The sequence below is a fragment of the Balaenoptera ricei genome, chromosome 10, assembly GCF_028023285.1.
Source record: "Balaenoptera ricei isolate mBalRic1 chromosome 10, mBalRic1.hap2, whole genome shotgun sequence".
Classification (NCBI taxonomy): Eukaryota; Metazoa; Chordata; class Mammalia; order Artiodactyla; family Balaenopteridae; genus Balaenoptera; species Balaenoptera ricei.
The window spans coordinates 78823485-78848614 of record NC_082648.1 but is presented as its reverse complement, the minus strand read 5'-3'; the positions used below and the strand labels follow the sequence as shown (position 1 = coordinate 78848614).

Here is a 25130-nt window from a genome sequence, read left to right as displayed (position 1 = left end):
GGGGGGGATGAAGAGTCTAAGCAGAGGAATAAAATGAAGAAGATATATTTTAGGCAACAACCTGGAACTGGTTTATAGATAGCAGCCTGGTTTGGGTCTGGCGTAAACTAGTGCTGGGGAGATTAGTTAAGAGGCTATCTCCCTTCCTTCCTCCATAAACTCCAGTAATCTAGCTGTGAGCTGATTAGAACTGGAGTTAAAGAGGATGGAACAGAAGAGATTAATGGGAGAGAGAATATGAAACAAAAGGGCTGAATAATGTACAGGGTGCAAGGAAGTGAAGGAATCAGTGGTGACTAATGATCTGACAAAGAAACAGGAGATTGGGTAAAAGAATTTTCATAGGGCCAACAGTAGATATTTTATATATATAAAGTTCACAATTAGCAAGAGTTCTTTTAAAAAAATACCACCTGACATTTAGAAAGTATCTTAACTTGCTATATTCTCTAAGTAGCTTTAAATTATTATTAGTTTTCCTTTACAATACTGTTGAAAGTCAGGGAGGGTTTGTGGAAGAGTTTGGACTTTATCCTAAAGGCAGGAGGGAACCACTGAAAGGATTTGCTCGGATTTGTATTTTAGGCCAATAACTGGCTGCAGGAGAAGGAATGGATTGTAGGGGAACATGGCTGAACGTTGGGATGAGAGAGGAGACTTTGTGGTAGTCCAAGTGCGGATGGTGGCGGCTCGGGCTGGTAGTAGTAAGGATGCAGAATGTGCATGAATTCAAAGGACATTGAGGTGGTAGAGAAGATGAAACCTAATGACTGATTGTAGAAGTTCTGTAGAAATCACGTTTTTTCTTCATATGGATGTATTATTTACCCAAGAGCATAACACAGTAATAAGACTTAGATCTTTTAAATCAGTATGTTTTTCATTAAGCCAACAATTATTTTTATTATGCCCGAAAGCTACATCATGTTCTAATTTTATACACGAAAGAAAAATTCAAATGTAAACATGGGCAAGAAGAGAAAGACAGAGGGATAAGGCTGTTGTGGAGTTTAACAACTGTTGAGAGGCCGTGGATAGACTCTCTCTTCCAAAGCTTCCTTTTGCAGACGAAACTGAGGCCCTGCTTGGTTAGTGACAGGCCTAGTGTTTGCACAATAACAGAACGATGATTGGATCTCAGCTCTTCTGATTCATAGCCCTTTATTCTTTTTTTTTTTTAAATTAATTAATTAATTTGGCTGCATTGGGTCTTCGTTGCTGCGTGCAGGCTTTTCTCTAGTTGCGGTGAGTGGGGGCTACTCTTCCTTGCGATGCGCGGGCTTCTCATTGCGGTGGCTCTCTTGTTGCGGAGCACAGGCTCTAGGCACTTGGGCTTCAGTAGTTGTGGCACACGGGCTCAGCATTTGTGGCCCTCAGTCTCTAGAGCGCAGGCTCAGTAGTTGTGGTGCACGGGCTTAGTTGCTCTGCGGCATGTGGGATCTTCCCGGACCAGGGCTCGAACCTATGTCCTCTGCATTGGCAGGTGGATTCTTAACCACTATGCCACTGGGGAAGACCAGTAGCCCTTTATTCTTTTACCATCATTTCACTAGAATTTTTTTTATAAAATAGGATATTGAATTTTTTTAATAAAATAGGATGTTGACAAATTTTTATAAAATAGGATTTGACAAAATATCCTACTTTATTTTTTTATACAGTAGGATATTTGGAAGTTAATCCTTCCAAAATGACAGGTATCTGAACTACTTAAGTTAATATTTAAAAAAAGAAAGAAATTCCTAGGAAAGTTCAAATAATATTTATAGGACAGAATAAGGGATCAGCCATTCTTTTTCTTTTGCTTCAGTGATTATTATATGACCTTATGTATAAGAGAGAAAGGGAGAGGTTCAGAACCTTGTAACATGACACCTAAGTCAAGGCTGCCATCTGTGGGCTGACGGTGTATACCAAGACACCAGTAGAATGGAAGACGGGCTGGCTTGATCTATGCCTTTAGCCCCATCTGCTGGATTATTTATGCAATACTAAAATTTGTTGACTGGATATTTCAAACTGGCTATGCTGTGTGCTATTCTTTGTTTTCCAGGAAAGGTAGAAGTGGTGTTTAACTGTAAATTTTGCACCCTCAGTGAAGTGAAAATTCTAGGATAAAAAGTTTAGAATTAAATGTAAACCTTCTTAGCCTAGTACTGTTCTTTATGTCATTTCATCAGACATCAAGAAAAATAACTAAAAATTTTAAAGTTTTATTTTGAAAGAAAAAGGAAAAATTGTTGAACAGACCCCCCCCAAAAAACCAAAAAACCAATAGCTACCACAGAACAGTGCAGAAAATCTTTTTTTGCTACATTACTATAATGTGATTGGGGTATTCAGGATCAGGGTTGGTACTTGATCTACTCAGGGATTTGCTTATTCCAGTGGCAGTGGGTGGGTTAAAGATAGCCCCAGTAAACCATCTAATGGGAGAGGGAGTTCTCCAAGGGAAAAGATGCTGAGCAGATGAAACTAATATAGTCTGAAGCAAGAAAGATAAAAGGAAATTTTGAAACAGCAGTATAGTGCTGAATGACATAGATGAATATTCAGAGGCAAGGTTGAACAACATGTTTTGGCTCAGAAAACAGTGCAGATTTTGAACTTGACTTTAAAGATTTAGTCACTAGGATTTTGTGAGTTCAGAATTTTATAGGCTGTTATTTAAACCATGGGCATTTTGGAATTCTCTGGTCAGAGATTGGGGGTATTCTTGCTTTTAGGCTCTAGCAAGTGTTGGTATTCTTTAGCATTAGATCAGGACCTCTGTTACCTAATTACAATTGCTATAGACAGTATGGGCTAGGCTTTGTCAAATTTTATTCTTTTTCTCTGAAATCACTCTCACCTTTTGTGATACTTAGGTCAGTTCCCACATGCCCACAAAGCCTTCTTTAAACATTCCACAGAGAACACTCACACTCGTTTTTCTGTGCATTTGGCATATAGCAAATGCTCTAATACCCTGTACAACTTCCATTTTATACCCTGGTTCTGTTTTCCAGGCTGTATGGTCAGCTTCTTTAAGTCCAGGACCATCTTTTATCCTCCTGTCTACCTTAGTAGTATACTCAATTAAAGCTTAGCTGCTTGATTAGTAAAGGACTAGATGACTTTAAGTCTTTTCCAAAAAGGAAGTCTTACAGTTCTTAGTGTTCTAGTGGAAGCCATTGAAAATGGAAATTTGATTTACATCAGAAAAGACTTCTGAACTGGGTTATTTGTAAGGAATAATCTCTTTCAGGAAGCTTAAGTAAAGCCCTTTAAATAAGGTTTTCATTTATTCATTTAGTTTTCATCGATTCTTTATCAAATGCTTACTATAGCCAAGCCTAGATAGCAGTGATTCCTCCTGAATTGTATCTTCTGCCTTTTTTTCAAAGAAACTGTATCTCCAGAATAAGAAAGATAAACTTCTTCTAGATGGTGGAAGAGCATCTTAGAGTTATTTCCCTTAGCAGCTGAGAGTGGCAAGGTTCTTGCCATTTTCCATTCCCCACCTGTTACCATATCCACCTCCAAATCAAAACCTAATGAGTCAAAAAGTTGCTCTTTCCCCCAGCTTCAGCTTCTTGAAATATTTGGGCCTTCGAACAGTTAGTAACTATGGACTGTGTCAACTGACAGCGCTACTTCTACCACATAGATGAGAAGTTAAGAGGATGGGGGTGATGGCCTTGTTAGAAGTAGAGCCTCAGATGTCTGGTTGACTTTCCTCTTTTAGTTCACTTAATCAGGCTGGCAGATTTGAAATACATTTTTTCCTCCAAGACAAAAACCCCTTTCTATTTATTAAATAAACCTTTTAGCATGTCAAGGGCCATCATAGATCCTACAAAACATATATGCATATATAATGTCATGTTTATCTCTTTTTAAATTGCTTTTTTCCCATGTCTCCCCGTATCTTCTCATTATGTATATGTTCTCTGAGTGTGTTTGATATGGTTCCTACTTATTTGATATTCTTCGTATCACTTAGCTAGTAAATACTTACAGATTATTTCTAGAAGCTTTGGAATTGCTTCAGTTTTATTATTTTATACTTGCCTATGGAAAATACTACAAGTATTTTGCATAGGCAAGAGAGTTATCTAGCATTCTTTCTCTTTTACATCATCTTACTGAAGGGCATAACATACTTTTTTTTTAATTTAACTTTTTTAACATCTTTATTGGAGTATAATTGCTTTACAATGTTGTGTTAGTTTCTGCTGTACAACAAAGTGAATCAGCTATATGTATACATATATCCCCATACTCCTCCCTCTTGCACCTCCCTCCCACCCTCCCCTCTAGGTGGTCACAAAGCACCGAGCTGATCTCCCTGTGCTATGCTGCTGCTTCCCACTAGCTATCTAGTTTACATTTGGTAGGTGTATATATGTCACTGCCACTCTCTCACTTGTCTCAGCTTTCCCTTCCCCCCACCGCCGTGTCCTCAAGTTCATTCTCTACGTCTGTGTCTTTATTCCTGTCCTGCCCCTAGGTTTATCAGAACTATTTTTTTTTAGATGCCATATATATGTGTTAGCATACGGTATTTATTTTTCTCTTTTTGACTTCACTTTGTATGACAGACTCTAGGTCCATCCACCTCAGTACAAATAACTCAATTTTGTTTCTTTTTATGGCTAATATTCCATTGTATGTATGTGCCACATCTTCTTTATCCATTCCTCTGTCGATGGACACTTAGGTTGCTTCCATGTCCTGGCTATTCTAAACAGTGCTGTAATGAACATTGTGGTACATGTCTCTTTTTGAATTATGGTTTTCTCAGGGTATATGCTCAGTAGTGGGATTGCTGGGTCATATGGTAGTTCTATTTTTAGTTTTTTAAGGAACCTCCATACTGTTCTCCATAGTGGCTGTATCAATTTACATTCCCACCAACAGTGCAAGGGGGTTCCCTTTTCTCCACACCCTCTCCAGCATTTATTGTTTGTAGATTTTATGATGATGGCCATTCTGACCGGTGTGAGGTGATAACCTCATTGTGGTTTTGATTTGCATTTCTCTAATGATTAGTGGTGTTGAGCATCCTTTCATGTGTTTATTGGCAATCTGTATATCTTCTTTGGAGAAATGTCTATTTAGGTCTTCCGCCCATTTACTATCTTTTTAAAGTATATTACTTTCCACTGTGCTTACGCATAACTGTTATGTATAACTGTTAACTATTATGTTTCTGTTGAAATTTGCCAAAAAATGACATATAATAATTTGGGGAAATTGTTTTTATAAGTCTGTAGAAGAGAAGCTTTCTCTAGCACAGGAGGACTTGATTTCAAATAGAAATCAAATTGGAAACCAAAATAAATTGATTCAAGAACTGAAGACCACCAAGGCTACTTTGGAGCAAGATTTAGCAAAGAAAGAACAGCAATTGAAGGAGCAGAGTAAAGCACTGCAAGATATACAGAAAGAAAAGGTATTTTATTTTCTGACTAAATCTAGAATCTTAGCATTTAAAATTAAGAACCAGCTTTTTCTAAGGGTAAGTAGGGGTGTATTTTATATAAATGATGCTAAGTTATAAAGTTGAAAGCATTGTATTATGATCAGTACGTTTAAAGATCAGTTAAAATTTTATATGAATGAGAAATTCAAATTCTAGGAAACATTTTAATTTTGGTTTCATAATTGAAATTTTATATTTCCATCAGCTGATATTATTCTGAAGTGTACAATTCCTGAAGTTCTTGGTATATTTTATTTGTGCAGTTCCTGAATTATGTGTTTTTTTTTGTTTTTTTTTTTTGGCTGCACTGTGTGGCTTGTGGGATCTTAGTGCTCTGACCAAGGATCAAACCCAGGCCCTCGCCAGTGACAGCGCGGAGTCCTAACCACTGGACTGCCAGGGAATTACCTCTGAATTATCTTTAATTTAAAAATTGGTGGATGTTTTTGTAGCAATGGTGCTGGTGAGGCTGGAATGAAATTTATGATTTGTGCCTCAAGGTTAGAAAATTCTGGCAGAACTATAGTTTAGAGGCCTTTAATTACAAGGGCTTTAGATCAGGCAGATGTTGTTTTAGTTTTATGGTTCTACTTTTAATGGCTTATTTAACTTCTCTAAGTCTTTGTTCCTTTACCTATAAAATGAGGATTAAAAAGAGCTACCTAGCATAGAGATTAAATTAGATAATGTATAATACTCCTCCCTAGGTGCCCTATATAAAGATAGTGATGATGATGATAATCATAAGCATAAGATGGTAGCTTTAGCTAAACTTTAGCCAGGCACTATTAATTTTAATAGTTACTGTAACTATTTAATCCTTGTAACGATCTTATTGTTCATATTGTATAAATAAGGACACAGAGGCAAGAGAAGGTAAATAATTTGCTCAAGTTAACTAAGGTGGAAGGGGCAGAGACAGTCATAAATAGTAGCAGTCATTTTTGTTACATTACTTTTAAGTATTTACTTTAAAACTTTTTTAAATAAATCATTTTTTCTATAGTCACTGAAAGAAAAAGAACTAGTAAATGAAAAATGTAAATTGGCAGAGATAGAGGAAATTAAGTGTAGACAAGAAAAAGAAATTGCTAAATTGAGTGAAGAACTCAAGTCTCACAAGCAAGAAAGCATAAAGGTATGTGAAGATAATCATTGTTTTTCCTTTTGTATTGTATTAGTGTTGTTAAAAAGATTTGTGTATATATACGTATGTGTGTGTATGTGTGTGTATGTGTGTAGACACACACACACTTTATTTATTTATTTATTTATTTTAGGACATACTATGTGCCAGGCACATTGTTTTGCTGTTTTTTGACAAATACTCTCACTCTCACAGTGCTCTTGGTGTTGCATAATACCTATACACATACTGAAACTATGTTACCTTTGTTTTCAAATTACTGAATAAAGCAAAGTAACCCTAAAAGTTTAGATTTTGTTGAGGTGGTAATCGACAAGAGCTATCCATTATGCTTATAGATGGTAAACTTCAAAATATGTAAGAGTTTAGAATTAAGATTTTAAGGGATTGTTTTTTTAATCATTTTTCTTCCTAAAATCCTTTAATAATCTGTTGTTTAGAACATTTTTCCTATCATTAGCATGGCTGGCATGCCACCTGAAAATATTAACTGCTTATAATTTGCTTTGTAAAATGTTTGTAAAATGTCATTTTCTTAGAGAAAGGTTGGATTTTCCCTTGAGTGCTCTCATAATACCTCTTATGTCTATCAGGATACTTGCCATTTTGCTTTATAATTACTTACCTCTTTATGTCATTATGTTCTTCCAGACTGACTTCCTTAAAGCAGGGAATGTATATAATTCATCTTTATATATATCCCTAGAACCTAACACAGTGTGTGATGCCTAAATGTTGAACCAATAAATGCTTCCTAAATGAAGGGAAAATAGGGGGTAGAAATTTTTCACAAAATTTAATCAAAACATATGCATGCAAGGCATCACTTGAATTTAAATGATTGTTGAGCAGGAAGTACATAATATTTCACTTTTTTAATCAACTGTTTGAAATACTGAACTTTAAGACTCTCATAAGAGGCTAAAATTCTTTGTTTATATTGTAATAAGTTGCATAAATTTCAGCTACATTTTTTTTTTTTTTTTTTTTACTATAAAGGATGATTTATTTTGGCCTTACTTTCTCATAGGAGGTAACAAATCTCAAGGATGCCAAACAGCTTTTGATTCAGCAGAAATTAGAGCTTCAAGGGAAAGTAGATTCCCTGAAGGCAACCCTTGAACAGGAGAAGAAAACCCAGCAAATGCTAAAAGAGCAGATGAAAAAGGAAGAAGATGAGCTGAAGAAAGAATTTATGGAGAAGGAAGCTAAACTGGTAAGTTAGTGGTGGGAGGTGTGTTTTGTAATTGATTTTGTAAATTAATCCATTAAGAGGATTTTTCTACTTAAAAGTTATGATTCAAATGCTCACCTAACATTTAATTTTTGATTTAAGAGATCTGATTTGTTTAAATAGCTGACATGTGATTGGAAATATTTTATTCTATGATTATATTTTGGTTTATATAAGTGAAAATTCAATAAAACATGATGGGGGGGACACTTTTAGTGCCAGAAAAACAAACAAACCTATAACTATGTAGATTGAGGTAAATGGCATGAATGCTAATCATGTTAAACTCATTTGTTTGGTCAAACTGAATGTTGATAAGGGGGAACGGAAACTTCAGTTTGGAATTACAATGACCAAAGTCTATTTTTCCTTCCCTAACTTGTGCATGCCAAATGGGAAGCATCTGGCTTTCCTCTGTTGAATTAAGTCCAAATATCCCCAGATAAATTGACTGCTGAATGTTTTCGTTGAAGAATTGCAATTTCAAGTTCACAGTGATTTGAAGTATTGTTTTTTTGGCAGGTTGATAGACACAAAAGGATGCATTTGGAATTTGAGACATAAGAAAATGCCAGCTTTGTCTCCAGGGCACCTTGCTTTCCCTAACTATGTGTTCTTCCCCTGCTCTAGTGGAAAAAAGGAGAATCTCAAATTGCTTTACTTTAGTTTGATTTTATAAGAGGCTTGCTGATCACCATTTCAGTGTCATGACCATTGTCAGTTCAAATTACAGAGATGTTTGTGGAATCAGTTTTATTAGTGCCTTCTTCGCTGAAGAAGTAATATTATTTATGTTGCCAATATTTAAAATTCAACAACTTAAATTTTGCACTACTTTTGTAATAGGTTTTTTACCCACTGTTTTTCCTTTTCTCAGCTTTCCGAAATAAAAGAAAAAGAAGTAGGAATGAAGCAGCATGAAGAAAACGAGGCTAAACTTACCATGCAGATTACAGCATTAAATGAAAACTTGGGCACCATAAAGAAGGAGTGGCAGTCCAGTCAACGGAGAGTCAGTGAGCTTGAGAAACAGACGGACGACTTACGGGGTGAAATTGCAGTATTGGAAGCAACGATTCAGAATAATCAAGATGAAAGGAGGGCACTACTAGAAAGGTGGTTGATGTCTAGTAAAATTAGTTTATTTCCATGCTAAGTGATAAAAAGGTTGTTGTATTCCACATTTAAAAAAATAGAAGTCTTGAGAAAAGTGCTCCAGCAGGTATTTAAGTAGTCATTGAAAAATTAACCCTTACAACAGAGTTGAAATTAATGTATTGTGCTTAAAGTTACTAAAGTAGTTCATTATCTGTGTTCAGAGAGGGTCTTTAATGATTTTTTAAAAATGAATTGTTTTTGCAATCTATTCCAGGTGTCTTAAAGGAGAAGGTGAAATAGAAAAGCTTCAAACCAAAGTACTAGAATTGCAAAGAAAGCTGGATAATACAACTGCAGCAGTGCAGGAACTGGGCAGAGAGAATCAGTCCCTTCAAGTAAGTCACCTGGTGTATGAGGCAGTTTTTTAGTCTAGAATTTACCTCTTAGTGAAAAGCATATTTTCAACATTTAAAAAAAATCTCATATTTAATAATACTTTTGAATGGATACTGCCCGTGTAGCAGTATTGCAGGTGTTACAGGTAATTAAATATAAGATTTAAAGAACTTATCTGAGACCCCAATGATTAGAGAGCCACGTCATTCATGAATTGTCATTATTGGGAAAAGTCAAGAACACAAAGGAATGAATGAGTTGCTACGTGATAAAGAAGTGATCTGATTATATGCTCAGAGTTCCAAGGAAGGATTGATCCTTAGGGTTAGAATGAATGGGAAATCACCAAAGGTTAGAAATTACCAATGCCTTTGAGGAACAAAACTTGCTTTGCTTTATTTATTTATTTATTGTCATTCAGACTTAATTATGTAACAACTTTTGATAATGGAAGTGGACCAAAGTATTTCTGATTTTTAAAATTTTATCCATTTTAAAACTTGGCCACCAAATTAGAAATTATCAATCATTCTTTACAGCATTGAATATTATAATGTTTTTTTTTTTTAATAGATCAAACATACACAAGCATTGAATAGAAAGTGGGCTGAAGACAATGAAGTACAAAACTGTATGGCCTGTGGGAAAGGCTTTTCAGTAACAGTGAGACGGGTAAATGGTTTTGTTATATTGCTATAGTTCTTGATTTTATTCCTCAGTGACAATGTTTTTAACCATCGAAATTGTCCTACATTTGACAGATTTTAAAAGTTTTGCCATTTATTAACTTTAATTTACAACTACATAGAATAATTAAGTTTCATGAAATCTTGTTCCTGGTTAGTGTGTTTCAATTTTAGTTTTAAATTCAGTTATTACCTTCCTACTGAGTTACTCTCTTGGATAATCATTTTCTGAACCAGTGCATCAGTATTAAACTCATACGTTTCAGTCATCATTAGGTTCTCTTAAAGGAAGAAAAAGCAGAGATAAAAAAATCATTTAAAATAATGCCATTATGTGATGTTTCAAGTTTATATTCCTATTGAAGAAATTATGCCTGAAACATTTTGCAAATAGGAATAGTTTTTCACCTGATAGAAGTGCTTTATTAAGCACTTTATTAAGCACTTTATTAAGGCATTAAAATGCCTTCTAAGGTTCTTCTGAGAATTCCAAGATAAATTCCATATTAAATGTTTAGTACAGTATCTGATTAAATAGGAAGCATTCAAATTAACTAAGGGATTAAATCGACATACTGAGATTTTATATTATTAAATGCTTATCACTTGAAAGTTAGTATACCTTCACAGTGAAGTTTGCTGTATTCTTGTAGTCTCATAATACTTTTGGTATAGTTTTTATGCTTAAAAATGTTTAATTTTTGTCATTTACAGCATCACTGCAGACAATGTGGAAATATCTTCTGTGCTGAGTGTTCAGCCAAAAATGCCTTAACTCCTTCTTCCAAGAAGCCTGTTCGTGTCTGTGATGCATGTTTCAATGACTTGCAAGGATAATGGGTTATCGCAACTTCAGAGTAATATTACACTAACATTAGATTTTTAATAAATACACTTAATAGAGATCTTGGACTACTACTATTCGGTTTGGACAGTGGTTGCAATACTAAACCAAATTAGAATTCATATATTTTGGAATGTTATCAATATCAAGTAAAACTCTTCTATTTTTGTGAGACTCGAGCCCATCTTTCATTACTTTTTCCCATTTACCCCAGAACAGCTTTCATGCCAAGTTTAGAAGTAGCCAATGAAATGTAAATAAATTTTGGACGGAAAATAGCAATGTATTTTTTTAAATATAATTTCATTGTTCAGAAATGACATGAATGCACTTCCATAGCTTACTTCTTCTTTCTCCCACATTTAGTGTCAAGAAATGTACATGGGTGATGTTACCATATCAGATATGTTGCACAGTAACACTCTAATTATATTAAATATTCTCATTGTGAAATGCATAGAACTATAAAGCTTTTTTTCCCTTATACACAGGTCCATAGCTCAGTTGCATTGTTATGTTACAAATTTACTACTCAAGTGTTCCAAATACAGATTATATTTAAATATTAACCATGAATTCAAACATGGTTTTTATTTTAACAATATTGATTAAATTCTCTTGGGTGGATTTTATGAAAACCTCTGGAAAATTAATTTGCTTATTTTATGGTTATCCTTGGGTTGTATTTTAAAGATTAGGGTTAATTTTTCTTTTTGTCTTTTTCTATTTCATTTTTAAACTCCCATGTAGTCTTAATTAAGAATCCTACAAAACTTCCCACCCTCATCTCCAGTTGGAAGGTGAATAATAGAAGTTGTATAATGGTCCTATTCTCTGTTTAAGTGGGAAGTCTTCTGAGATTAGCCTTCATTTTATATCCTCATTTTGTCTCTCCAGCATCTTCAAGAATCTGAATTTGCTTTTTTAATGGATCTGCTTTTTTCAAGGTAATTTGGTTTAACCTTCTCAAGCATAGCTCAGCTTCACTGTAATTGTTCTATAGATTTTGCATCTTAAAGCTAGTAACTGATATTGCTATAGTCTTATCTGTGAAAACAAATACAAAATGGTAAGGAGACATTAAATATTCTGCTTTATATTCTCTTCTTACCTAATAGGGAAGAATTTTTTAAAGTTTTAAATTTGACTTAAATTTTAAAAGAAGGTTCAGAATTTGGGGTTCCATATCAACTGTGTATCTGTTTACTTTGCAAAAATAATGCTATGAAATTACCTTGAAATAACAGTTGGATAATAGAGTATTGCCAAAAACAGATGTATTTAGGAATCCCCAAATTATAACTAGAACTGAAACAGAATGGCAAATTGAGGGTAATTAAAAATTAGTTTATTTGGATGCTGAACAATGGAACTGAACTTTAATTTATCATAGTCTTATTAATTTGGAAAATTGGAGAACATCTGAAGAGAAAACTCATTAATATTGGTTTATTACTCTAAGAAGAAATGTAAAGATATATATTCATTCAGTGCAATCATTTGGTAATAGGGAAGAATGGGAGCTAATATTTCATTTACAATACATAGTTTATAATGTACACTTGCTTTCAAATATGCTGAAATCACATTATCATGTTTATGCTCTTCCTATAACATATACAAAGAGATTGCCATATATTCATTTAATTATTTAAAAAACCCATTTAAGTAAACTCTGTCGTCAGTAGCTACTAAGGACCCTGACTGAGTCCCTGGACTCGGATAAACATATATCCTTGAGCGTACAGAATGAAGAAATACAGTGGATCTTTATTAAAAATAAGTTGGATAACAAAAATTGAGCTAAAATCATTTATGCATTTTCATATAAATTCTTTCAAATAGTCTTAATTCTACACTTATAAGTAAATTAATAAGCATGTTGGAAAAACATATTCACAGCACCATTGTTATTTTTTTATGATATGAAACTTCACGGGAATTCTTCTGGCTTAGAATATCTGTTCACTCATCTCCTAATTGGGTGCACTGAAAGCCTTTCCCTGCCTTGTCCCCCCACCCACATATTCATAAAAATTTGTGGGGACAACAAATACAACCATATGTATTTGAGTGATTTTCTACTTTTCATCTAGCTAATCTCACTTCCTAGGCCCCAAATAATTAGGCTATTATATTTAGAAATGAAACTTAATATTTTGCTATTAATTTCACCAATAAGGTGTTTTGGAAACAAAAATTAAAGAGTTTTCTGTTTCTTTTAATTAAAAAGTCATCTTCTGAGTGCTTATTGGTTCTACATTTTAGATGTCTGCTGGTACTATTTGTCAGTGATTTACAGCTGGCACGTATGGAGTTCCAGCTCTAATGCAAAGCCTATTGGCATCACGTGTTAGTAAATTCTAAACCCAAGCACAGAAACGTGAGTTAAAATCAAGTCTTGCTGGGTTAGTGTACAATAAACTATACCTACAGAATTTTTAGTAGAAAGAAGACAAGCTGCTGGTATAGGATTTGTTTATTTTGAAGAAAAGAGGGAAACAAACACAAAAACCTCAATGCAGTGTATAATTTTGTTCAACTACCTCTTAATGTGGAATTAGCTAGTTTAATAGTTTCTTCACAGTAATGTTACATAGTAACTGCCAAATTTGTTAGTTCCCCATCTCTCTTGAAAAGGCTTTATGATTATTTTATAGTTTTGGGAACTTTAAAGCCACTTTTTTTTAACCTTGCATTTGCATAAAGATGTTTAGCTTTTAAGTGGAAAGCGAATTATGATCATATATTTTGATATTCATGACCTATTTGACTATAGCAGTTTTTTTTAAATGCACTTTGGCTATGAAACCATGGATGATTTGATCCATAAAATTTAAACGTGCCATCAATTTAGTATTCCTAGACAAGAGCTTGATGAATGGTATTCTGTAATTATATAACGTACCACACATTATTGTCTTAATTGCCCTTTGCCTGAATTTTAATGATCAGTTGTTATTGTTGCAAATGTGAATACTGTGCATAAACTTACTAAATTTATGTAAAATTGTATAAAATAGAATTGGAAATAGCTAGGTTCTCTCCCTGTAGAAGTAGTGAATTTATTGTAACATGATGCAGTTATGTATATGACATTCTGTACTTCTTGAACTGGATCATATATTCATAACTTCTGTAGATACTTTTGCATGAATATTTTGTTTAGTTTTTGGATTCATTGTATTTACTACTTGTGATCATGTAGTTGTGCCTTATTTGTGAGAGAGTTTAGCTCAGTAAATACTGTGGTTTCTAAACTCAGTGAGTGGAAGGTTATTGATTATAAATGTAACTGATAAATTATATAACATTTGAATCTGTATAAAGAACAATGGAAGAATCCTTTATTGAATTGTTGCTTTTTTAAAAAATATGCTAAAGATATTAAAAATAATTTCTAGTAGATATATTCTGTGACTAAATTATTTTGTCTATTTAAAAGAGGTAAGATATTAGCCATTTTACATTAATTTACTTACAGATTTAGAACTTTGCACTTGGATATAGACAATGGGTGTGCTTTATTTTTTTAAATTAATTTTTATTGGAGTATAGTTGCTTTACAATGTTGTGTTAGTTTCTAGTGTACAGCGAAGTGAATCAGCTATACGTATACATATATCCCCTTTTTGGATTTTCTTCCCATTTAGGTCACCACAGAGCACTGAATAGAGTTCCCTGTGCTATACAGTAGGTTCTCATTAGTTAGTTATCTATTTTATATATACTATCAATAGTGTGTATATATATATATGTCAATCCCAACCTCACAAGGGGTGTGCTTTAATGTTCAACTAAGAATAGTAATTAAGTTCATATTTCAAGAGAAATTACTAATGCTATTTGCTCGAGACATCCCCTTCTCATTTCATTCATTATTGAGAAAAATTAGCAAAACTAAAAAATATTAAACAATATTAATCTCTTCTTTCATTGTACATTTAATACCCAGGTGACCATTTCAAGGCTCAATGTACCATTGCTTTTTACTGATTTTTTTCCCCTGGAAACCAAAGTTCCAGAAGTGATTTTTCATTTTACTCTAATGTGTTTCCCTCTGAAGAGAATAATGTGTATATCCTCAAGCACTTAATATATTATATATTAGATATGCTCTTTTATGAGCTTTATAGAATTTCACTTTAAGTACATAGTATATTCTTTTAAGTTTTATCTTATTGTGGTAAGAACAGTTAACATGAGATCTACTCATTGTAAAAGTAGTACAACTACTTTTGTTGAGAGTAGTACAACTCTCGACAACTCTTGTAAAAGTGTACAGTACAGCAGATCTCCCGAGCTTACTCATTTTGCTTAACTGAAACTTTATGCCCATTGATTAGTAACTCCCCATTTCCCCCTACCCCCAGCCTCTGGCAACTACCATTCCACTCTTTTTGATTCTATGAATTTGAGTATTTTAGAAATCTCATATAAGTGGAATCATGCAGTATTTGTCTTTCTGTGACTGACTTATTTCCCTTAGCATAATGTCCTCAAGGTTCATCTATGTTGTTTCATATTTTTCAAGGCTGAATAGAATTCCATTGTATGTACATACCAGAGTTTCTTGATCCACTCATCTGTTGGTGAACATTAAGGTTTTTTCCACATCTTGGCTATTATGACTAGTGCTGCAGTGAACATAGAAGTGCTAATATTTCTTTGCATATTGCATATTTTAAAGCTGTTTTACATCTTAACTAATTAAATTTACATGTTTAGTCAATCTTTTTCTCCCTTTAATGAGATTTAAGGGAGAAAATAGTTTTATACATACAAACAAATATCTGTTTACTGGACTCGGACTAAAAGGAATTTTGGGAGATCACCTAGTCCATTGCCCTTTTCCTAAGTTGGCTGATATCTAGAAATCCTTGCAAGACAATTGTTAATTTTTTTCTAAAAAAATACATATTTTTCATCTCTAAGAACTCACTTGAAATTTGTTCTCCTGTACTTTGCCTTTTTTTCTCATTTATTCTTAGGCATTGACCATAGTTACTGCTTTCCTGATTTTCCTTTCATTTTCACTTACTCCTAACAAATATGACATTATTATACAGGGGCTGTGACCCTCCATTCTAATGGTGCTTGGCCCTTAAAAAGAACTGTTATGCTGCACTTGTCTATACTGCCTGGTTTACATGGTGAAATCACATTTTTCTCAGAGAATTAACTGTGCACGTGACTTCCCCAAGCATCATCCTTTCTATCCCATTCTCCAGCTTAAGGAGATCAGTTAAGGTATCATTTGTCTTGCAGTCCAAGTTGATAAATTTACTACTTCCATTTTGGAAACTGCAAAAGATACCATGTCTGAAATTGAAATCTGTGGATTTCCTTTTGATATAATCTGACTATAAGAACTAGTTCCTTACATGCAGTTAACAGTATATTCCACCATGATAATAGTTCAAGCTGTCTTTCTTAAGAAATTCTAATGATGTTTCAAGTCCTGCCAAATAAGACGAAGTAACTGTACTGTGCTCACACACACACACACACACACATTCAAAACCAGAAAGAAGTTTTATGACAAACTCCACTGTTCTTCAAAAAGTGAGATGTAGAGAAAGATATCCTACTATTTCTATGAAATTTCCCAAGTAAAACTGTTAACTGGTGAAACTGGAACAGATATTTGCTTTTTCTTTCTTAAAACAATGGAATTTAGTCTTTGGGATTTTCTCCTTCCATGTTAAGAGTTATATAAAGTATACCTGAGATAAATAAACTGTTGGCGACTAGGAATTTAAAAACTGCTAAGATGGAGACCTTATTATTCATTGCTTAGTATGTTAAAAGAGCAATCAAACTTTGTATGAGGTAGGACTGTAGAGCAGTAAGGCTGATTTATAAGTCATGTAGGAAACTTGGTTTCATTACAGATATACACAAAGTAAGATGCTAGAATTCATATCAGATGCAAGCAGTGGGCATTGTTTTCCTCCTGATACTGCATTTACCTGATCATGCACCTTTTACGAATTATAATAGCATCATACTTCCCTCGCCCCTCTTGCAAGCCTGACTGAAGCACTATAACATAGTCTGGATATCAGCATGTATACACTTACCAAGAAATTCCTTCCGGTTCAAATTTGTTGCAGCCATTACTACTCTACCCTGAGGAATTTCCTAGCTTAAATTCTGGAACTTCTTTAAAATGCACATTTTCTTTTAGCTCATTACTAGGTAAGTGTTACAAGTTTGAATGAAAGAATACCTTAATCCCTAATGTCTAAAAAGGTGTGCCACTTGTTTTAGGTCCCTAAATTTCCGAGGATTCTGCAGGCAAAGTGAATAAGGACATCTTCTTGGTTTCCTGACTCTTGGTGAAGCAAGAGATTGCTGCTGTTAATTGTGCAATCCATGTTTTCTGTTAAGAAAGAAAACAGAAATATATAGAGAGAAGAGAATGTTAAATTTCTCACATATTTGGATTAATATTTCCCCTTGTATTTGTTGACTCGCTCTTTAAAACTGAAGACTGATGAAACATTTGCATGTTTCCCATTTTCTTTCTTAAATCGAATATATCATAAATATCTCTAATCACATATGAAAATGCAAATGGATTAGATGAGTATGGTATGCAAGTTGGATTAACAGTTGTGAGTAATCAAGAAACCATAATAGTCAATGATGGCTAATTACAAAGATGAATACTGGGAATATAAGTAGTTTGAAAGCTGAATTTCTTGAATTTCCACTTTGTGTGGAAACAGAAGTTATTAATCAGTGGCATAACTTGAAAAACAGACTGAGGGAAGAAATTGACTCCTTGAAAATAATGTAGTCTTCCATTAATTGTCTGGCCACATTGCTGCCCTGATGAAAGCCTACCAGGGGAAAGACAAAAATGGAAACTTCTAAGATAAAGAAACCAGAGTCAGATAGGCAGCTGCTCTTCAGCTCCATAGCTGTAAAAACAGTAGCATAGTTTCAAAGGGTAAAGAGAAGACTTGACACAGTTCATTTCTGCAGGAGCCCCTCACTTAAGCTGGCATCATACTGTTTGCATACTGGGGCTTTGGAAATTGATCGGAGCATCTTAAAAATCAAGCATGCAATCCAAAGCAGTTCTTCCCCCATTTCCTACAGACCCCCCCCAGAAGTCAGAGGCAGCTCTTGAGCTTCTGCCACAGGAGAAAATGAGGGAGGCTGTGTCAACACTGGGGATGTAAGAAGATGGTCAGTTCTGAGGTCTCTGAGCCTGGTATGGTCTAGATATTCATATCCTTCCCCTCCTTCCAACCTACCCCCTTCCCAAAGCAGGAGAGGAAAATACACAGAACTTTCCATTCACTGTTCCTTAATGAGCTTGGGGTGTGATTTTTTTCCTTAAGTCTGAAGAATCAAAACCTACAAAATTGAAATACATACCTTGATGTTTTCTGTTTGGGCTTGTAATAAGAATGCTGCTATACACTGTCGATAGCTGTTTTCATGTTGTATGAGGAAAGAATTTCTCAGCCCAAAGACTAGAAAAACATTAAAGACAAAGAGCCAAAGCATTTAATATGAAATCCACAGTTTCTCAGTACAAGAACCTGGATTTTTGTTTGTTTATTAATGAGTGTGGGAGGTTTATGTCAATTAAAAAAGAATCTGATTCCAAGACCAAGACTTCACTGCTATGTCCAAAGAGAGCCCACTTAAATATGAAAACCTTTTCTTCCTTAGCCAATGACTTCTGGGGCTTGAGGAAATAAATGCATTTATGGCTTAAGTGATGGAAAATGTGTTCCTTCTCAAGGAAAAAGCTTAGCATAATAGGTAGATTTTGTGTGTGTAAAATATAAATACAAATACGAAAAATAATACAATCATTGTTTCTTTGACCTCCACCACTCCTTTTAAAAATGTTTTATTTTGGTACTTAAAGGGAAGTCACATCAAAACAACAGTTAAACAAATTAAGATGTAGCAAAAATACAAAACCACCTGAATGCTTCACAGCAGTCCAAGAAAAGCCAAAAAAATGGACTCAAATAAAATCCAGCATCCACCAAATTATGTGAAATGTAAAACAAACAAAAAAAAATGTTGGCATGGTTTCTGTGTTTGAAAAGAAACAGTCTGTTCTGTCATTTCCTAGCTGGTCTCTTAAAGAAATGATAGGAGATACTAGGAGAGCAGATTTTCCTTTTTTTATACAGCTGGAGCTCTTAAAATGAAAGTCTCTTCCTTGAATTATTTATACAGCACCAGGAATAAAATTTTGCAGCCTATACATTCTTTCTACAGTCAATTTATGTTTAGGAGCAAACAAAACCAAACCAGGGCTGGCTCCAGGTCAAACCAAGTACTTCAGAGAGGAGGAGGAGAACACTGACTCTTACTGGATGATCATTACGCTGATGCTTGCTCACAGTCATTATTTCTGTTCCTTGAAGTTTGTGGGTTTAATTCAGACTCACTGAGGCAAGTTGGGCCTCATTTCAGAATCGAAGCAAATGTGAGACTTTTATTTTCTTAACTGCAAGAACTACTTCACTATTACAGATTGTAATAGTCTAAACCTCATAATTCCTAAATTCTACACAACAAAGCCTGTCAAGGTCATGAAATTCTGTCCAGCTTCTCTGGGGTGAGAGGACTTAAACCTATTAAAATGACTTTCTGGAAAAAAGATCTGGCTGTTTTTGTTTTACTCCCTGATTTTTCTCCTTATAAATTCCCTGTAGTAAGTGAGGCTTTAAAGATCAGGTGGTTGTTCTTGGCTGGATTTCAGAATCCATGTTCCTCAAAATTGTAACTGTAGTTCTCAGTTATTTAAGGTATCCCTCATCTGTTTAGTTTGTAATATGGCTACTAAGGGCTTAATAAACAAAAGGACCTGGTATAGCTAGGCTTAGAAAATAAAATAAGGAGATAATAAATGGTCAGGAATAGCTTTTTTCTCCCTGATGTTCTAATATAATGATTAACAATTAATAGTTGACATCATTTATTCAGCACTTACTATGTACTAGGCACAGTGCTATGTATTTTTTTCCTTTTTGTGTCATTTAAACCACACAGCAACTGTATAAGATAGGTCAACTAACCCCAAATAGCCAAAACAATCTTGAGAAAGAAGAATGGAGCTGGAGGGATCACACTCCCTGACTTCAGACTATACTGCAAAGCTGCAGTATGGTACCAGCACAAAAACAGATACAAAGATCAATGGAACAGGATAGAAAGCCCAGAAATAAACCCACGCACTTACGGTCAATTAACCTACAACAAAGGAGGCAAGAATATACAATGGAGAAAAGACTGTCTCTTCAATAAGTGGTGCTGGGTAAACTGGACAGCTATTGTAAAAGAATGAAATTAGAATGTTCTCTAACACCATACACAAAAATAAACTCAAAATGGATTAAAGACCTAAAAGTAAGACCAGATACTATAAAACTCCTAGAGGAAAACATAAGCAGGACACTCTCTGACATAAATTAAGGAGATATTTTAAGCAGCAGTAAGCAGCAATATTTCTTTGGATCCATCTCCTAGAGTAATGAAAACAAAAGCAAAAATAAACAAATGGGACCTAATTAAACTTAAAAGCTTTTGCACAGCAAAGGAAACCATAAAACAAAAAGACAACCTACAGAATAGGAGAAAATATTTGCAAATGATGCGACCGACAAGGGATTAATTTCTAAAATATACCAAGAGCTTATAAAACAACCCATCAAAAAATGGGCAGAAGACCTAAATAGACATTTCTCCAAAGAAGATACACAGATGGCTACAGGCACATGAAAAGATGCTCAACATCACAAATTATCAGAGAAATGCAAATAAAAACTACAATCAGGTATCACCTCACACTGGTCAGAATGGCCATTATCAAAATATCTACAAATAATAAGCTGGAGAGGGTGTAGAGAAAAGGGAATCCTCTTACACTGTTTGTGGGAATGTAAACTGGTGCAGCCACTATGGAGAACAGTATGGATGTTCATTAAAAAACTAAAAATAGCGTTACCATATGATCCAGCAATCCTACTTCTGGGCATATATCTGGAAAAGATAAAAACTATGATTTGTAAAGCTACATGCACCCCCAGTGTTCATAGCAGCACTATTTACAGTAGCCAAGACATGGAAACAACCTAAATGTGCATCGATAGATGAGTGGACAAGGATGATGTGGTGTGTGATGTGTATACACACACACACACACACACACACACACACACACACACACACACTGGAATATTAGCCGTAAAAAAGAATGAAATAATGCCATTTACAGCAACATGGACGGACCTAGAGATTATCATATAAAGTGAAGTAAGTCTGAGAAATACAAATATCATATGATACCACTTATATGTGGTAATCTAAAAAAGAGATACAAATGAACTTATTTATAAAACAGAAATAGACTCACAGACATGGAAAACAAATTTATGGTTACCAAAGAGGAAAGGTGGGGGAGGGATAAATTAGGAATTTGGGATTAACAGGTACACACTACTATATATAAAATAAACAACAAGGACCTACTGTGTAGCACAGGGAACTAAGCTCAATATCTTGTAATAACCTATAATGGAAAAGAATCTGAAAAAGAATATATATGCATGTATAACTGAATCATTTTGTTGTATACTTGGAACACTGTAAATCCACTATACTTCAATTAAAAAAAAAAAGGTCAACTAATTCCCACTTACAAATGAGGGCACAGATTAGGTGAATTTTTCTAAGGTCACACAGCTTGTGAATAATATAGCCAGGATTTGAAACTAGGTCTCTGTCACTGCAAAGCACAATCTCTTCTTTTTTCAGACTTTACTCTGTCTCACTCTACAGCTATTCTACCTCATGCACTGTATCTGAACAGTTAAAATAACCACCAGAGCAATGAGAAAAATATTTTAAAAAAAGAAATGAAATGGTAGTGACAAGTCAAAAAGTAACAAAAGATGGTGGAAATATGGTTTTGAAAAAGGTATTGATTTTATTAAAAAAAAAAAAAAGAACAAGGAATACAGGAGAGAAAACATGTGTCTCCCAAGGGAATCCTGTGATGTCAGATTTCCCATAAAGTCCAGCTGGCTGCCAGGGCTGTGGCTGACCTGAGCCCACGCTGCTTCCCTCCCTTGCTTGGGGGATCTGACACCTTCCTCCACTCACATCCATTTATCATGGCAGAATCTTCTAACTATGGCCACTGTAGTAAGAAGGTTGTGCTCCTCTGAGATGCCCCTTTTTAGGCTTGCTCGGGAAAGCTCTCTGGTTTATGCAGGCTTTGGCCTGTGACAGTGATTGGTCCGTGCCAAATCTGATCTAAGAGGCCTTAAGGCCTGACCAGTTGCTTTTCAGCAAATCTTAGCAGACACAGAAAGAACAGACAAAGGAGGCAGAAGGCTCTAGTTCTAGATACAGGTTTCCCCTCATTGGAGCCCTGCTGCTCTTGGGGAGAGAGTTGGCATCCATTCACGAGTTGAACATTTAAATATACAACTTAGTTACATAACTTAATGATGTGAATTTTTGCTATTATTATTATTCATTGGTGTATTCACTGTGTAATGTGGCTCTGCTGAGTACAAGCAGGTCCTGTGCTAATGACTGGTGCTCTGGGCTTGGCTGCTGGAGTGGGAACTGCAGGACATGGACAGTGCTTCCTCTCTTCCTGCTCCTCCCCTGGGACAGGAAGGCACTCCCCTCCTGCCTGGCTTTGCTGGTCTTCTAGCAGCCTGTCCCCAGGAAAGAATGACGGATGCTTCCTTCTGAACACTGCTGCCACCCACCCAGTACTAAGTAGGCCAGAATGTCCTTCAAGTCCCTCCGAGGCCCAGGGCTTTCCTGACAGGATTTATTGATCTTTCGTTGTTCTGAGAGCTCCATCTTTGTAACTCCAGGGCACTTACAGAGCGCCTGGTTCACAGGAGACACTCAGGAAATGCTTGAAAAATAAACAAAAATATACATTTCTGATCTATATGTGTATATGTATGTACATATACATATTTATATATTTATTTCTGGCATTTTTCTATAGAGCAATTGCAATAAAATATCTTAGGCTTGCATAGCATGTCATGGCTTACCAGTGCTTTAACAATAGCAATAGTACTAAAAATGGTTAACAGAATAACAATCCTAATAATAGCTGTCATTTATTGAGTGCTTTACCTGCATTATTTCATTTAATTCTCATGACAGCTCACTGGGGTAGATATTATCCTGATTTTACCAAGATGAATCTGTGGCTTAGAAAATTTAAGTACCTTGCACACAGGGTCACACAGCTAGCAAGTGGCAGAGCTGGGTCATCCAAGCACTGGAAGCAAGTCCAATACTCTTTCCATAACTAGCCTGTAGAGTGAGTGATACTTAGCTACACAGGAACCCAGTATTATCTTTCATGAAGATTTGAATTAGATTCATGTCCTGTTACCAAAAAAAGGCCAACATAAAACTCTGGGATAGCAAACAGATGAGCTGAATGATGCAAATAGACACATACCTGACATGTGGAGTGGATCGAGACCTCTGACAACCAATCTGTCTAGTGGAATGGGCTGATCGAGTACCATACATGAACCACCTTCTTTGATTACTGTTTGTAGCTCAGGAATAAGTGAAGGGCACATTAAACCAGGGTCTGAGCCTCCAAGTTTCTAAAATTAAGGAGGAAAATAATGCAATAAGTAGGAAGTAAATATTGATGCACATACTTAAGGTACATCCTTAAGTAAACTGATTTTTAGAAACAACTGCTTGAAATCTAGCTTACTATTCTTTCTGGATCTTGAAAAGCATTTCCCAAAGTACACAGTGATTTAAAGCATAGTGTTTCTGATCCCCAAGTTTAATTACCTGAATAAATAAAAGGGTAATTTCATAGCTGGGAAACATTTAAATCATTATCACATCAATGGGAAGATCTTCATTTCCATAGTATCCCTCTATGGTACTGAGTTAAATGAACAAGAAAGAGAAGCCTCATGTTGGCTAACTCTGCCCATGGGATCTTATTCTAAAATCTAAATAAATAAATTCCATGCTCTATGATCTGTAAATAACTGAAATTGTTTTGAATATATAAAATACTGAATTTTTTTAAAAAAGGGTGTCAAAGATTGGGATGTATGTGAAGTAATTTGTGCATTAAATAGTGAAGAGAAATTTAAAACAGATAACATTCCTTATTTCTTTTTCCAAAAAAATAAATGAAACCTGGGGTCTTCTCTGGGTGGTTCTCTCAGATTTATCAGACGGAAGAATTTAAAGAGGAATTTAAAACAGATAACATTACTTATTTTGGAATCAAGTTGTGAAGCATGAAACCAGAATATTATCTTATAATATGGCCAATAATGGGCTGCCACTAGTTTGTGGGCTCTGATTTGTGCCATTATGTAAAGAGAAGGTAAGCTGTGCTTAACGTCAGGTTTTTGAAGGGGACAGAGATTTTTCAGAGCTTGCCTGTTCAGACATGCTAGCCTGGGTAGCTGAAAATAAGAGGCCATCCAAGTCTCAAAACTGTGACTTAATATTCTCCAACACCCATTCCCTCCTCAACCACTGATCAACTATGCACGGATTGATTAATGGGTGTCTATTTTATTGCTTAAAGACCCTTAAATTATTTAGCTCAACTAACCAACATGCCATCTAGAAGCTTAGGTTATTAAAAGATCTGAGAGATCTAGTCTCATAATCTTACATCTGTGTAAGGCTAGTCGGTTAGTAAAGAAGTGAGTGGGTTAGAACAACATTAGTTATCTCTGACAGCCAAAAACATACTGCACAGCCTCTTCCCATCTCTAAGGGCAGGTGTCTGAGAGCTGCAGAGGAGGCCTCTTCCTGAAAGCACTCACACACACCAGTCAGGGAACAACTGTGAAATGGGACATTAGATAGAAAGCCTTTGGTGGACCATGAGACCCATGGCTTATCTGGGAGTAACGACAGTAATGGTAACCATTAATACTTAAGGGAGAAATCCCTATTCTTAGAAGAGATTTTGTGGCTCTAGCCCCTGGTGACTCGTTTTTTTTCTGTGATGCCAACTGTACATTTGTTTGGCTTCTGCAGTTCTTAATTATAGGCAGACACTGAGAGACCAGGGCTCCTTCCCACCTGCAGCCCCCAAAGCATCATTTCTCAGGAAGAACGTGAGAACGGGTGGTAGATATCACCTCAGCACTTGGCAGCAGACGGTTTAGAGAGGCCCCCTGCTCTGGCAGCTTTTGTTGTGGTAGTCAATTTGGATGAGGAAAAGGCGGATATGGACA

At 35.2% G+C, this 25130-nt stretch overlaps 2 protein-coding genes across 4 annotated transcripts in view; one reads left to right on the top strand and one right to left on the bottom strand.

Moving 5' to 3' along the window:
- The window catches only part of EEA1 (early endosome antigen 1), a 133019-nt gene extending 118735 nt beyond the window's left edge, over nt 1–14284 (top strand). For all 3 annotated transcript variants that reach the window (XM_059936661.1, XM_059936660.1, XM_059936662.1), the window contains 7 exons: nt 5252–5437; nt 6474–6605; nt 7645–7830; nt 8726–8964; nt 9221–9341; nt 9916–10014; nt 10743–14284. In XM_059936661.1, coding sequence (XP_059792644.1) covers nt 5252–5437; nt 6474–6605; nt 7645–7830; nt 8726–8964; nt 9221–9341; nt 9916–10014; nt 10743–10865 — 1086 coding nt within the window. In that variant the 3' untranslated portion in view covers nt 10866–14284. The remainder of the gene's footprint in view (nt 1–5251; nt 5438–6473; nt 6606–7644; nt 7831–8725; nt 8965–9220; nt 9342–9915; nt 10015–10742) is intronic.
- Nucleotides 12315–25130, bottom strand: part of PLEKHG7 (pleckstrin homology and RhoGEF domain containing G7) — a 73914-nt gene continuing 61098 nt past the window's right edge. Inside the window, 3 exon segments of the mRNA XM_059936663.1 lie at nt 12315–17257; nt 18265–18362; nt 23357–23510. Coding sequence (XP_059792646.1) covers nt 17150–17257; nt 18265–18362; nt 23357–23510 — 360 coding nt within the window. The 3' untranslated portion in view covers nt 12315–17149.